Source organism: Gobio gobio, assembly GCF_949357685.1.
Source record: "Gobio gobio genome assembly, chromosome: 11".
NCBI lineage: Eukaryota > Metazoa > Chordata > Actinopteri > Cypriniformes > Gobionidae > Gobio > Gobio gobio.
Window position 1 is genome coordinate 6,492,856 of NC_137104.1, and position 13,633 is coordinate 6,506,488.

The 13,633-nt window shown below is 36.6% G+C and overlaps 2 protein-coding genes across 5 annotated transcripts in view; one reads left to right on the forward strand and one right to left on the reverse strand.

Moving 5' to 3' along the window:
* Window positions 1–6,040, reverse strand: part of LOC307133887 (sialin) — a 23,715-nt gene extending 17,675 nt beyond the window's left edge. Inside the window, exons 1-3 of one of the 4 annotated variants that reach the window (XM_079829201.1) lie at window positions 5,879–6,040; window positions 3,814–3,978; window positions 2,256–2,467 (exon numbers count right to left, since the gene is read on the reverse strand). In XM_079829201.1, coding sequence (XP_079685327.1) covers window positions 2,256–2,467; window positions 3,814–3,910 — 309 coding nt within the window. In that variant the 5' untranslated portion in view covers window positions 3,911–3,978; window positions 5,879–6,040. Of the gene's footprint in view, window positions 1–2,255; window positions 2,468–3,813; window positions 3,979–5,290 lie in introns of all 4 variants that reach the window. The other 3 variants (XM_079829200.1, XM_079829199.1, XM_079829202.1) reach the window with 3 other exon arrangements.
* On the forward strand, window positions 5,655–13,336 carry ppt1 (palmitoyl-protein thioesterase 1 (ceroid-lipofuscinosis, neuronal 1, infantile)). The gene is made up of 10 exons (XM_079829204.1): window positions 5,655–5,679; window positions 5,887–6,015; window positions 7,602–7,711; window positions 7,792–7,919; window positions 8,012–8,082; window positions 8,558–8,660; window positions 10,820–10,910; window positions 10,992–11,090; window positions 11,165–11,236; window positions 13,075–13,336. The coding sequence occupies exons 2-10, from the start codon at window positions 5,901–5,903 to the stop codon at window positions 13,195–13,197; spliced, it is 912 nt and encodes a 303-aa protein (XP_079685330.1). The 5' UTR covers window positions 5,655–5,679; window positions 5,887–5,900; the 3' UTR covers window positions 13,198–13,336.
* The last annotated feature ends 297 nt before the right edge of the window (window positions 13,337–13,633 follow it).

Below are 13,633 nucleotides of genomic sequence, written 5' to 3' on the forward strand. Positions count from 1 at the left end.
TGGTTTGGAGTATCGATGCATCTGCCCTCTTCAGGGAACACAAGAACGCGCAGTGATCTTACGATAACTTAATCCAGATATTTTAATCCAATCTGCAAATTCATTTGAAGAACCAAATTAGCCAGAGATCAGTTATCACGATTAAAAGATCTGGGATCTGTCAAATCATCTCCAATGTATTAAGTGAGGTATGAAGAACGGACCCCGGATGTTACACTGCCTACCTCTTGATAAAAAATAAATATAACATGATATTTCATGACTCTTGCCACTAGATAGCCTTATAGCTCTATATGGAGCGAATGAGCTGTTCCCCTGGGTCCTAAAGTCAGTTCTTCAGTTTTTCTTTTCTTTTATACATTTAGACATTATAAAATCATTTTTGCTAATTTCTTTAGCATTTTTAGTTTTTGTTAATTATGAGCATTTATTTTAGACTGTATTTATACTGAAGTGTCAGATTTTGTAATAATTAAAGCTACACTGTGTGATATTTTCCCCCATCTAGTGGTGAAAAGGTATATGACCATCGAGTGAATTTTAGTTTCTGTTCCTCTCAATTCCCATTTCGTTTTAACTCCTACGGTGGCCGATTTAGTCCAAGATTAACATGGCTTCCAGTTTGACCTCGTCCACATTCGGCACGGTGCCATCGAGTGTTAAAACGCGAAAGGCGAAGCTTGAATTTACGGGTATGTCCCTCTTTGGCTAATGTACTTTCAAGATGGAGGGGCAACATGGCGACCGGCATTCGAACCCTTACCCGTATGTATTTTCAATGGCATATTATAAACTTACGAGAATACTTTATTACTTGAAAGAAGTAAATATACATTAATGAGCACATATCTTTTTGAAAGAACTAAGTGTTTTTAGCTAAGAATATACTAAATAAGTTACACAGTGTAGCTTTAAGCAAACATTTAACCCAACCGCTGGGTTAAAACAACCCAATTGCTGGGTTAGTCCATTTTCAACCAGCATTTTTTAGAGTGTATATAATGTTGTGTATAATACTATAGACACAGCCACTTGATTGAGCGATTTATTTGTGATGGAATAATTTTATTGGAGGTTTACACACATGTTGAACAGTTACTCTGAGCTTTGCATTAATTTAAGTGATCACGGATATTATGGGATGATAATTTGATCTTGACCCTTAAGAAACTTTAATACTGTCACGTTACAAATCTGCTTCAAATTGAATTACAAAATTGAAATAAAAATGTAAAGGGTGTACAAATACTGTATAAAATCGTGAATATAAATAATTGGTAATCATGTAAAAAAACAAAACATTTATAACTTTTGTTGGTTTGGCTGTTTCCTTATAAAGGTCCAGAAATTTGAGGTTTTTTTTTGTGTAATTCGTCAAGTTTTTTGCCAGGTGGCTTTTTTAATTATATGATGTCATACGTTGTCTTGACGCCAGCCAATCGCTGCATTGCTGATCGTGGTTTGGAGTATCGATGCATCTGCCCTCTTCAGGGAACACAAGAACGCGCAGTGATCTTAGATAATTTAATCCAGATATTTTAATCCAATCTGCAAATTCATTTGAAGAACCAAATTAGCCAGAGATCAGTTATCACGATTAAAAGATCTGGGATCTGTCAAATCATCTCAGATGTATTAAGTGAGGTATGAAGAACGGACCCCGGATGTTACACTGCCTACCTCTTGATAAAAAATAAATATAACATGATATTTCATGACTCTTGTCACTAGATAGCAGCATTTAATAGACTGCATTTATACTGAAGTGTCCGATTTTGTAATAATTCAAGTTAGTAAGGTGGACGGCAGAAAAAAAAAGATTATTTATTTGAATATGTTGATTTTAATTCCGAATTAAAAATGCTGTTATAATTTTACCATTCATTTAGCATTTGTGTGTGTGTGTGTGTGTGTTCTGTGTTCCAATATAACCACTTCACATCTGTATGAGGTCTGTGTGTGCGTGTTCTGCATTGGGGAAGTTCTATAGTCTCGTGCCTTCATTTGTGTGTGTGTGTTGTGGATTGTGCCAGATCATAGAAAAGAAATTAAAACTATTTTTCAGCAAGGAATCATTCAAGTGACAGTAAAGACATTCAAAGAGATTTCTTCTTATTCTTTTGATCGTTCCATTCATCAAAGAATCAATCAATTCAATCACAGTTTCCCCAAAAGTTTTCAACATTGATAATTATAATTTTTTTGAGCAGAAAATCAGCATATTAGAATGATTTCTGCGAGCAGTTTATTCTTACCCCTTCTGGTTGTCCTGAGTTTTGGCTGTTGTTAAGTGTATGGGACGGCTCTGGACACTCGTTTGATATATTGGATGACGGCTGGTCATTGGTTCCATTTACCATAGCAACCATGGCAACACTGAGATTTACACGCAGACCATAAACCACAGCAAAGCCAAAGAACATCATAGCAGCCAGATTGCATCGTACTGAGCAGCATTTGGGAGGCACTGTCACACATACAAACACATTCTCAAACTTCAGATGATTATATATTTAAGAAAATATCTATAAAGAATATAGTCACTTAGTGCACTACTTTTCCAAAGTTTAGGGTCAGTTAGATTTTTTTTTCTTTTTGAAAGAAAATAATTAGTCAAATCGATAAATCACATCTAACATAATAGTTTATATAATATATATGAGTGTATATATTATCATATTTATATATTATACGTATATATAGACACACTGTTACACACAGACATAGGGTGAATACTGGTAAAGTGGGACACTTTCTGATAATTTACCTTCTGCATATTTTTGTATTATGATCCAAATGTCTTAGCCCCTCATATGATACTATTTTAAATAGCTTAAGATCTCTACTATACTATACAGAATAAAAAAAAACTTCCTTAAACACACATTGACCCCAAACCACATTTTTCCAAGCGTTACTGTCAAACTGGGACACTCAAGTCAAACACATTAAATTATTATTCAAGTGTAGGCCTAATTAATTAAATACACTATAACAATATAAACAACAATAAACATCACATTTTTAAGGGACAGCAGTTTCACCCCCTCCCTCTCGCCTGCCCACAATATTTTGCATTGGGATGAATTTATTTCATATAAATTTACATTACTTTGTTTTTTAAGGCAATTTATGAAATGTTGAATATGAAAGTTGAATCAGTCTTTGTTGAAATATCTAGCTAGCTAAATAAATTTATGAGGGGTATATAAAAAGGGAACAACATTTCCCCATTAGAATGAAATGGCCGTCCCAGTTTGCCAGTAAGACAATACGCTATTGGCAAACTGGGACAGTGTCAAAATCGCATAAAAAAAACCTAGATGATTAATATTAAATGTGATTTTTTTCACCATTCACCATTACATCCCATAAAAAATAATAAATAAAAAAAATTATTATATATATATATATATATATATATATATATATATATATATATATATATATATATATATATATATATATATATATATATATATATATATATATATATATCATATACATATATATATATATATATATATATACATACATACATACATACACACACACATATATATCATATACATATATATTATATAAACAAACTATTATGTTAGATGAGTAAAATCGTGATTAATTGACTTAATATAATAATATATTACCCTATTTTGGATCCAATAAATGCAGCCTTGGTGAGACTTCTTTCAAAAGCATTAAAACATCTTACTGACCCCAAACTTTTGAACAGTAGTATTTGTGTGACAAGACCTATGAAGCTCATTTAAAACAAAAAGATTTTTAACAAACTGCAAAATATCAGAGACAAACCTGTGTTTTTTTCCACTTCTTTTTCTAAAAGCGGCGCAGTGTCACTGTCCTGGTCATCTGCGCTCGAGTTAATGGAGTAGCCGTGTTGTAATGCCATGATCGCGAAGGGTGAGGTGTAAGTTTTGAACTGAACTTGGGCTAGATGAAGTATGACATCTACAAATCCTGAAACAAAAACAAGACATTTGGCTCATTCCGTGTTAGGTCCTCCTCGGATAAAATGTAGATTTTGATCATTTTTTCATACATAAATGAAGAAGAAAGCCAACATATTAAATGTCATGACTGAGTAATTCATTGTTTTGTAGAGGGGGGTCAAAATGACCATTTTCACCTGAGATTTGGAGCCAAATTACAGGGAGGCAAAATGACTTTAGAAAGATGGCAGCATCATGATTTTATTTTTTTACACAGAGATTGGTAGCTATATTAGTAAAATCTGTTGGCTTTAGCCCTATTTGTTGCATTATATGACAACGTTGACAGTTCAAAAATTGGAAAAAGCACTTTCTTGTGGGTTTTTTTTGCCACAGGTTTGCATGCCTGTAACTCCAGAAGTATTAAATATATCTGAATATCCTTTTAGATTTTGGTTCTTAGCAAACTTTTATTTTGGTATCTTCATTTTAAAGGCCCTATTCCAAATCTCAGGTGAAAATTATCATTTTGACCCCCCCTCTACAGAATAGAGGATTACTCCGTTAATAAACATACATTACACCAAATATTTTGGCTTTCATCACCATTTGTTTGTCTTTCTTTAAAAAAAAAATTGAGACGGGAACTTTCTGAAATTTGGCTGATTTGACATAGAAAATGCAACTGATCTCATTTTTGGTGTCAACATCCATGAGCCTTAAACAATATCATCAACAATCGTGGGCTAAGTGCCCGTGTTTACTATTCTGTTTCTATATATTTCTATTTAATGCTTCACATTAGTGTTTGATATCATCAGTTTATTAATGTGGGCACTACCTTTTCTGTTTGGACCCTTCATCACACTCAATACCAATTGTTTTAATCTTCCTGTCATAATTCATTGTCAGCTTTCTTTGAATAATCTTCCAAGTAAATTTTATGATAGAATTCTTTGTTTGTGACCTTCTGACTTCATTGATTCCTTTAAAAATACTATTACATCTTTAGGATTGTAATAACTCCCAGCTGATGAATAAACATCAGACATTATGTCAATAGCATCAGTGATACAGGTGTTATTATCTGCCTCCTTCTCTTTACTGGACTGAGAAAAACATCAGCTGAGTGTAAAAACATATGATTACATATAAGTATATATATGTGTGTGTGTGTGTGTATACACACCCATATATGTATGTTGTTACAATTTTGATTTGAAAATTGCAAATTACACCCGTTTCGTAGAATGACTCATATTAATTTATATGTAACGTTATTTATACAAATACAAAGTATCCCAAGACATATAGTGCACTTTCTATTTATTTATCCTTACCATTATGTTTCCAGAACAAATGTAAGACTCTGGACAGTCGCTGGATGCTTTAGAAAGAAGACGATTCGTTTACGACACCCCTCCATAAACTTACAAACCGTTTTAATTTTCTCTATAAGCGAAAAATGTTTAATAAACCCGGAAACATTAACGCTGACCGGGCTTTACAGTTCTGCTGCATTTCGAGACGGTCACAGATGTTTTGGTTGAAGTGTTGATCACGTGACTTCCTCCTTTAGAAAACACCATTATCTAAACGCTCTGGACCGACTGACTGTATTTATTTCAACGGACAGGTTTAATGTGATGGTCTATAAGTCTAATATCTGGCTTCGTTAGCGGTGTTTTCGTCTGTCACGTGATTGACTGAAGAACAGAAAGTTATCACGGTAAGTACACAATGGCTTTAACCGAACATTTCTGAGCTTAACGTATTTATGTAAGGCACCCATTCCTAGCTTAGCAAAACCGGTTGTATATTTTCGCAAAAATAATAAAGAAACGAAAGGATATCTAGTTCTCCACTTCCTTATTTAGTGCTTTCCCTTCCTGTAAGCGCATTCTGGTAGGGAATGTAAATGTGTTTACATCCTCAGGTCGAGATTGAAGTATGAGTTTCTCCGCGGCGCTTCGCCTCATCTCTGTATCCGCGTGTCTGCTGCTGCTGTGCGGCTCATCGCGCGGGTCTAACGCCTCCGCTCCGCTGGTGATATGGCACGGCATGGGTGAGACACATCACATACACTGATCAGTTAAAGTTAAAGCTCATTCTATTCATTTTCTGTCTGTCTAATTTTTTTTAAAAAAATTAAACAAAATCTGTTCTGTGCTAGATTAACTGAGACTTGCATATTGTTGCCCTTGACTGTTCTAGTTGCTTCTATTGCCCTCATTTGTAAGTCGCTTTGGATAAAAGCGTCTGCTAAATGACTAAATGTAAATGTTAAAGCTGCTGGTGAATAATAGGCCTGAGTCATTGAATAGCTGGGAATCGTAATGTACAGTGTCACTGGTCACTCCATAAAAAGGCCTTTGTGTACACTTGTGTGACACAACTTTTTGTAAATAAATATATTATTTTTAGTACTATCACATCTAACAAACAATGTTTGTTTCTATAATATATGTGTATGCACACACACACTTCACTAGACCCCTGAAGGTGTGCTGTGGTATCTGGCATGTTAGTAGCAGATCCTTTAAGTCCTGTAAGTTGCGAGGTGGGGCCTCCATGGATCGGACTTGTTTGTTCAGCACATCCCACAGATGCTCGATTGGATTGAGATCTGGGGAATTTGGAGGCCAAGTCCACACCTCAAACTCGTGCTCCTCAAACCATTCCTGAACCATTTTTGCTTTGTGGCGGCGCATTATCTGCTGAAAGAGCCACAGACACCAGGGATTACCGTTTCCATGAAAGGCTGTACATGGTCTCAACAATGCTTATGTAGGTGGTACGTGTCAAAGTCACATCCACATGGATGGCAGGACCCAAGGTTTCCCAGCAGAACATTGCCCAAAACATCACTGCCTCCACCGGCTTGCCTTCTTCCCATAGTGCACCTGGTGCCATGTGTTCTCCAGGTAAGCCACGCACACACACCCGGCCATCCACGTGATGTAAAAGAACACGTGATCATCAGACCAGAGCCTTCTTCCATTGCTCCGTGGTCCAGTTCTGATGCTCACGTGCCACTGTTGGGGCTTTGGGCGGGGTCAGGGGTCAGCATGGGCACTGGTCTGCGGCTGTGCCGCCCCATACACAACAAACTGAGATGCTCTGTGTATTCTGACACCTTTCTATCAGAACCAGCCTTAACTTCTTGAGCAGTTTGAGCTCCAGTAGCTCGTCTGTTTGATCGGACCACATGTGCATCAATGAGCCTCGGCCGCCCATGACCCTGTGGCCGGTTCTCCACTGTTCCTTCCTTGGAGCACTTTTGATAGAGACTGACCACTGCAGACCGGGAACACCCCACAAGAGCTGCAGTTTTGGAGATGCTCTGACCCAGTCGTCTAGCCATCACAATCTGGCCCTTGTCAAACTCGCTCAAATCCTTACGCTTGCCCATTTTTCCTGCTTCTAACACATCAACTTTGAGGACAAAATGTTCACTTGCTGCCTAATATCACCCACTAACAGGTGATGAAGAGATAATCAGTGTTATTCACTTCACCTGTAATGCCTGATATATAAACAGAGGATAACCCCATATACCTGATAGGGTCATGATATATTTTTTGTGAAATGACCTAAACACACAAATTACAAGATAACTAGATCATTGCTAACTCTCACTGTGATTTGCAGGAGACAGTTGTTGCAATCCACTGAGCATGGGTGCAATGAAGAAGATGGTGGAAGAGGAAGTCCCAGGAATTTATGTGCTCTCCCTGATGATCGGCAAGTCTGTTCTGCAGGTAAAGCAGGTCGACGCCTTCCATTCTTGTCATTGCCGTTGTTGTTTGAAATAAAAGTGTCTGATTTTGTTGTTTTACAGGACACTGAAAATGGCTTCTTCATGGATGTCAATGAGCAGGTGTCTCTCGTGTGTGATCAGCTGTCCCAGGACCCTAAACTAAAGGGAGGCTACAATGCAATGGGATTCTCCCAAGGGTCACAGTTTCTGTGAGTGGTTATTATTCAAATCCGTTCATGCAAAGGATTATTGGAAGTGTAATCGTGCCGTTTTACCTCTGTCTTGTTTAATCTTTCGTAAGGCGAGCAGTTGCTCAGCGATGTCCAGATCCCCCGATGAAGAACCTGATCTCTGTGGGTGGACAGCATCAAGGTGATATGACAGATGTGCTATGCTCACGCTATGGTTGATTTACTTTCTGAAAGCAACTATTTGTTCCTAAAAGTGTTTGGCAGTTCACAGGAACACCGTGGCATAACAACCTTGTTTCGGTTTTGTTGCTTCAAGATATGCAACTGTTTTAAATGGACTGGAGTTTGTTACATGGAATACATGTGGTTATAATATTTGCAGTCACAATCTATTACAACATTATATATACATTACTGTTCAAAATTTTGGGGTCAGTAAGATGCTTTTCAAAATCTCTGGTGCTCACCAAGACTGCAATAATAAGAGTTTTGAATGGTGGTGTAAATAATCATTGTAATCAATAAATAAGAGTAAAAATGTTGCTAATAAATAAAAACTAAATGTTGAGTGACCAAGCACAAATAAGTCATATTTTTTCAATATCCTGTTTTCGTCTGACACGTGGTTCTCTCTTCCTCTTTTCTTTAAATCACAGGGGTATTTGGACTTCCTCGATGTCCTGGCGAAAGCTCTCACATCTGTGACTGGATTCGCAAGAAGCTGAACTCCGGAGCCTACACAGATTTGGTTCAAAAACAGTGCGTGCTTGTTCTTATGTGCTTCTCAACAAACATTTCATGTTACTCTAAACTGATTATTGTTTCTGAGTGTCTATTTACACCAAGTGCAAATATGCCGACTTGTTGACAGAGGCTGTTTACACTAACTCTGCCAAAATTACAAAATAAATCTAGCTGATAACAGCCAATATTAAGCAACTGCAGAGCCATACGTCACAGCAGTTTCAGGCCAGCAGTTTCAGGCCCGTTCACGCGGAGACGCGTTTAGCGGTATACGTAAAATTATTGTATTGTATCAGTGTTTCGTCCACACGGATCCGGCGTTTTGGGATCCTGAAACCGGTATTTTTTTTAAACCGGGTCCCAGAAGGGATAAATCTGAAACCGACACCCTTGCGTTTTCGTGTGTACAGCCAATCCGCATATTTTGTGAAACGGTGATGTCTAAAGATAAAGACTAGAAGGGATACATTTACGGCCACTGGGCATGCGCACATCAATATTGCGTCATTTAATTACAGTATTTGCATTATTGTAAGGGTAGGTTTAGGGTTGAGGTTGGTGTAGGCGTTAATAAAACACAATCTGGCAAGTAGCACATTTATTTATTGTTATTTTATCCTGAGATTTTGTCTGCGTCCGAAACCTGGAAAATGCTGCCTTTGGAGGACACATTTCAAGGCACGTCCGAATCTAATGTTAGCTTCACTTCCTGTCTCCTGAGATACCTTCATCTGATCGATTTTCGAAGGCAGCATTTATGTATCCTTCGCTGCTTTTGATATCCCACAATCCTGTGCTTTCCATTCTGTGTGTTTGCGTAATGGGGAAGGGCTTCTACCAGGCGGCTCGTCTTGTTGCGAAATGGCTGACATGGATTGTTTTAAAATATGGTGAATAAGCTCAATTTGCCTAGCTTGTAGTCTCAATAGGCTATGTGTAGCTCAAATTGAGTAAAGAGCGTTTTTTTACAACTTACCAGGTTGTCTGACCTCCTCACTCACTTTCTTCCAAGCAAGACCCTTTTTATTTCTGTTTCTATAAAGTACGAAGATGTATCGTACAGCTCCGGGTATCCACATATGATTTTGTCCTCATTGTTGTCACTACTAGAGCAAGCTCCTGATTGGTTAACCAGGCATGAATATCCGCCAAAGTTCAGATTTTTCAACTCGTGCGAATAACGCGTCAAATGCTCAATTCGCAGATGGTGGTCCAGTGGGTTAAACCATGGAACTGATATGCAGAAGGTTGCTGGTTCGATCCCAGCGGTCACCACCAGTGTGTCCTTGAGCAAGGCACTTTACTCCATGTTGATCCAGGGGGATTGTCCCTGTAATAAGGGCACTGTAAGTCGCTTTTGATAAAAGCGTCTGCCAAATACATAAATGTAAATGCCTCATTCGTGCGAATAGCGCCGCAGAATATCTATTCGCATCTCTGCATTGACTTGCGCGAAACACTTAATTCGCGTCTGGAGTGAACGCACCATTATAAGCCATTGTCTGATAAGGCAGCTGCCTAGGTTTTCAGACGCAGCCTTCCTACCATTGCTACTAGCCACAACTCTTCTTCTTCGTTTTTAGTGTATTTCTGTGGCAGAATTACAGCGCCACATACAGGTCTGGCATTTATACTACATCGTTTTGAGTCGGTTTCAGTGGTTTCGTGTGTACGCAGATATTTCTTGAGACGAGGGGAAAAAAAGATCGGATAGGGAAAGCTCTGGCTTCGTGTGGATGTGGCCTCAGTCCAGAGGTCATTAATTACATGTTACAGTCATTACTAGAGTTATCATGTTTTTCACTTTAGAATACTGATCCAAATAATGAGCAATTACTTCTAAAGGATTTGATAATACTTAAGTTTTTAATAGTGGGTTACTACGACCTTCACTTTAGGATTAATTATATATTATGCATTATTCATGTTAATTATGAATCTGTATATAGTAGTTATTGAACAAAATAGTAGTTATTGTTACTTGTTAATTAGAATAGTAGTTACTAGAATGTTAATAATGCATTACTCATTTGTTCCTGTGTAGTTATTCATTAAAGATGGAACTATATTCTTAAGTGTTTTAGATGTGTTACCTTTACACTTAGTGTAATTACAATTCCTGCGTTATCATTTTTAATGACTAGTCAAGCAGATTGATTGTGATTTTATTGTAGCTTGGTGCAGGCACAATACTGGCACGATCCCCTCAATGATGACTTGTATAAAAAGTACAGTCTCTTCCTTGCTGACATCAATCAGGAGCGGGTGAGTCCGAGGATAAGGGAGAAATTGCTATAAAATACATATATTTGTCTGTGTGGTGTAAATGAATGATATTTCTGTCAGGTGGTGAACGAGACCTACAAGAAGAATCTCATGTCTCTGAATAAGTTTGTCATGGTTAAGTTCCTGCAGGACACGATGGTCGATCCTGTGGATTCTGAGGTACATCAACAGTTTATTTAAAATCTCTCTTTTATTGAATTCAGATCTTTTACTAACTGAATTGTCTTCATCAGTGGTTTGGCTTCTATAAACCTGGTCAAGGTAAAGAGCTGGAAAAGCTTCAAGATAGTGCTATATATACAGAGGTAAGCTTATGCTTGTTGTTCCTCTCATTAATTATCTACATTTAACCCACATTTTGTCATTTTATTTTTATATACTTTATATCTTGCATAATATTACTATTTATTAATTACTGTTAAAATGTTGCCTGTTCAATTAAACCTAGTAATGGGAGAAACGATTCAGTTGCGTAGCACTCAAAACGCCACACGCCTGCTGGTCAAAACAGTGTAAATGCAACGCAAACTCAGCAAAAAAACTGCATAAAAACACCTTTTAAAAACCAATTGCTAATGTTTTATTCACAGTGTAATCTATTCAATTCAATTAACAAATCCTCTATTACCAATGAATATGAAGTGTCTGTATAATATGTTGTTTTATTACATTTAGGCTTGTTTTATGGAGAGCTTGGTCAGTCATTCCAATAAGAGACTAAAACGCTTCCTTTTTATTATACAAATGTGTCATTTTAAAAATGTCTACAAATGTATAAAACCGAGATTATCAGCCACTAGCGGCGAAACATTGAAACCTTGAAATCACGTGACTTTGGCAGTTTGATACGCGCTCCGAGTCACTGGTTCGAAACATGATTCGCAAAGGTTTCCAAGCTTCATGAAGCCTGTTTCGAAAGCACTCATTACTAACTGAACCTTTCCCCATATTAAGTAAATACCTATAGGGATTAATCTACTATGGCAAGCCGTTTTGACTTTTAGTAATTCCCAGGATATGAATTCTTGATTTCAACAATTACATTCTCACTAGTTAAAATGCTAATTTTTGATATCAGGAATTAGATTTGCACTAATAAAAACTATAATTCTTGATATCTGTAAAAATGTCACCATTGGCTGCCATTCAAATTCAATTGTTGATATCAAGAATTGATTTCTTACTAGTTGAAATTACAATTTCACATTTGAGACCCTGGAGCACAAAACCGGTCATGCGTCTCACGGGTATATTTGTGGCAATAGCCAACAAAACATTGTATGGGTCAAAATTATACATTTTTCTTTTATGCCAAAAATCATTAGGATATTAAGTAAAAATCATGTTCCATGAAGATATTTAGTAAATTTCCAACCGTAAATATATAAAACATTTATTATTAGTTGTAATATGCATTGCTAAGGACTTCATTTGGACAACTTTAAAAGGTGATTTTCTCAATATTTAAATTTTTTGCACCCTCAGATTCCATTGTTTGTATCTTGGCCAAATATTGTCCTATCCTAACCATACATTTACATTTATGCATTTATGCTTTTATTTACATCAATGGAAAGCTTATTTATTCAGCTTTGATGATGTATAAATCTCAATTAAAAAATTTACCCTTATGACTGGTTTTGGGGTCCAGAGTCACATATCAGAAATACAATTCTCACTAGTAAAAATCTGCATTTTTAATATCAATAATGATGTTCATTTCTGATATAATGAAATGTGATCGTTACTAGTAAGAGACATTTTAGATATATAGAAAATACTCTCCTAATTATTATATCAGAAATACACAGAACTTTACACATCAAAAATTAACATTGAATTCTTGATATCAGGAATTTATATATTTTTACTAGTAACACAATAATTATTGATATCAAAATTGTTTTTTTATTAGTAAGAATTGTATTTCTGATATGTGAAATTGTAATTTCAACTAGTAAGAAATAAATTCTTGATTTCAACAACTGAATTTGAATGGCAGCCCATGGTGACATTTAACTAGTGAAAATACAATTACAGATATCAAGAGTTATAGTTCTTACTTCTTACTAGTGGAAATTAAATGGTTATATCCTGGGAATGAACGGCTTGCCATAACTCTCGCGTTATTTTGTTCCATTAGGATCGCCTGGGGTTGGCACAGATGGATTCTGCAGGGAAGCTTGTGTTCCTCGCCACTGATGGAGATCACCTACAGTTCACCCGAGAGTGGTTTAATGAGAATTTACTTCCCTACATACGCTAACACAGTGACACACTTTTATTCCCAATGAGTTTACACACACACACACACACACACACACACACACACACACACACACACACACACACACACACACACACACACACACACACACACACACACACACACACACACACACACACACACACACACACACACACACACACACACACACTCCAGTCTCTGTCTCATTTATAAAGTAAACCAGTCTTGTTTTGTTGCACTGATATGATTTTGATTTGACTGATTTAATCATAAAAAAATCTCTTTAATGAAATATAGATTTTACAATGTCTCATATATAAATTAAGCCAGTCATGCTTTGTTGCATTGATATGATTTTTATTTTACTGATTCATTAATAATGAAATCGATTTTACTTCTAATTGTGTATAATTTTTCAGTTCATTCTGGTCACGCATTAAAACATTGAATTACG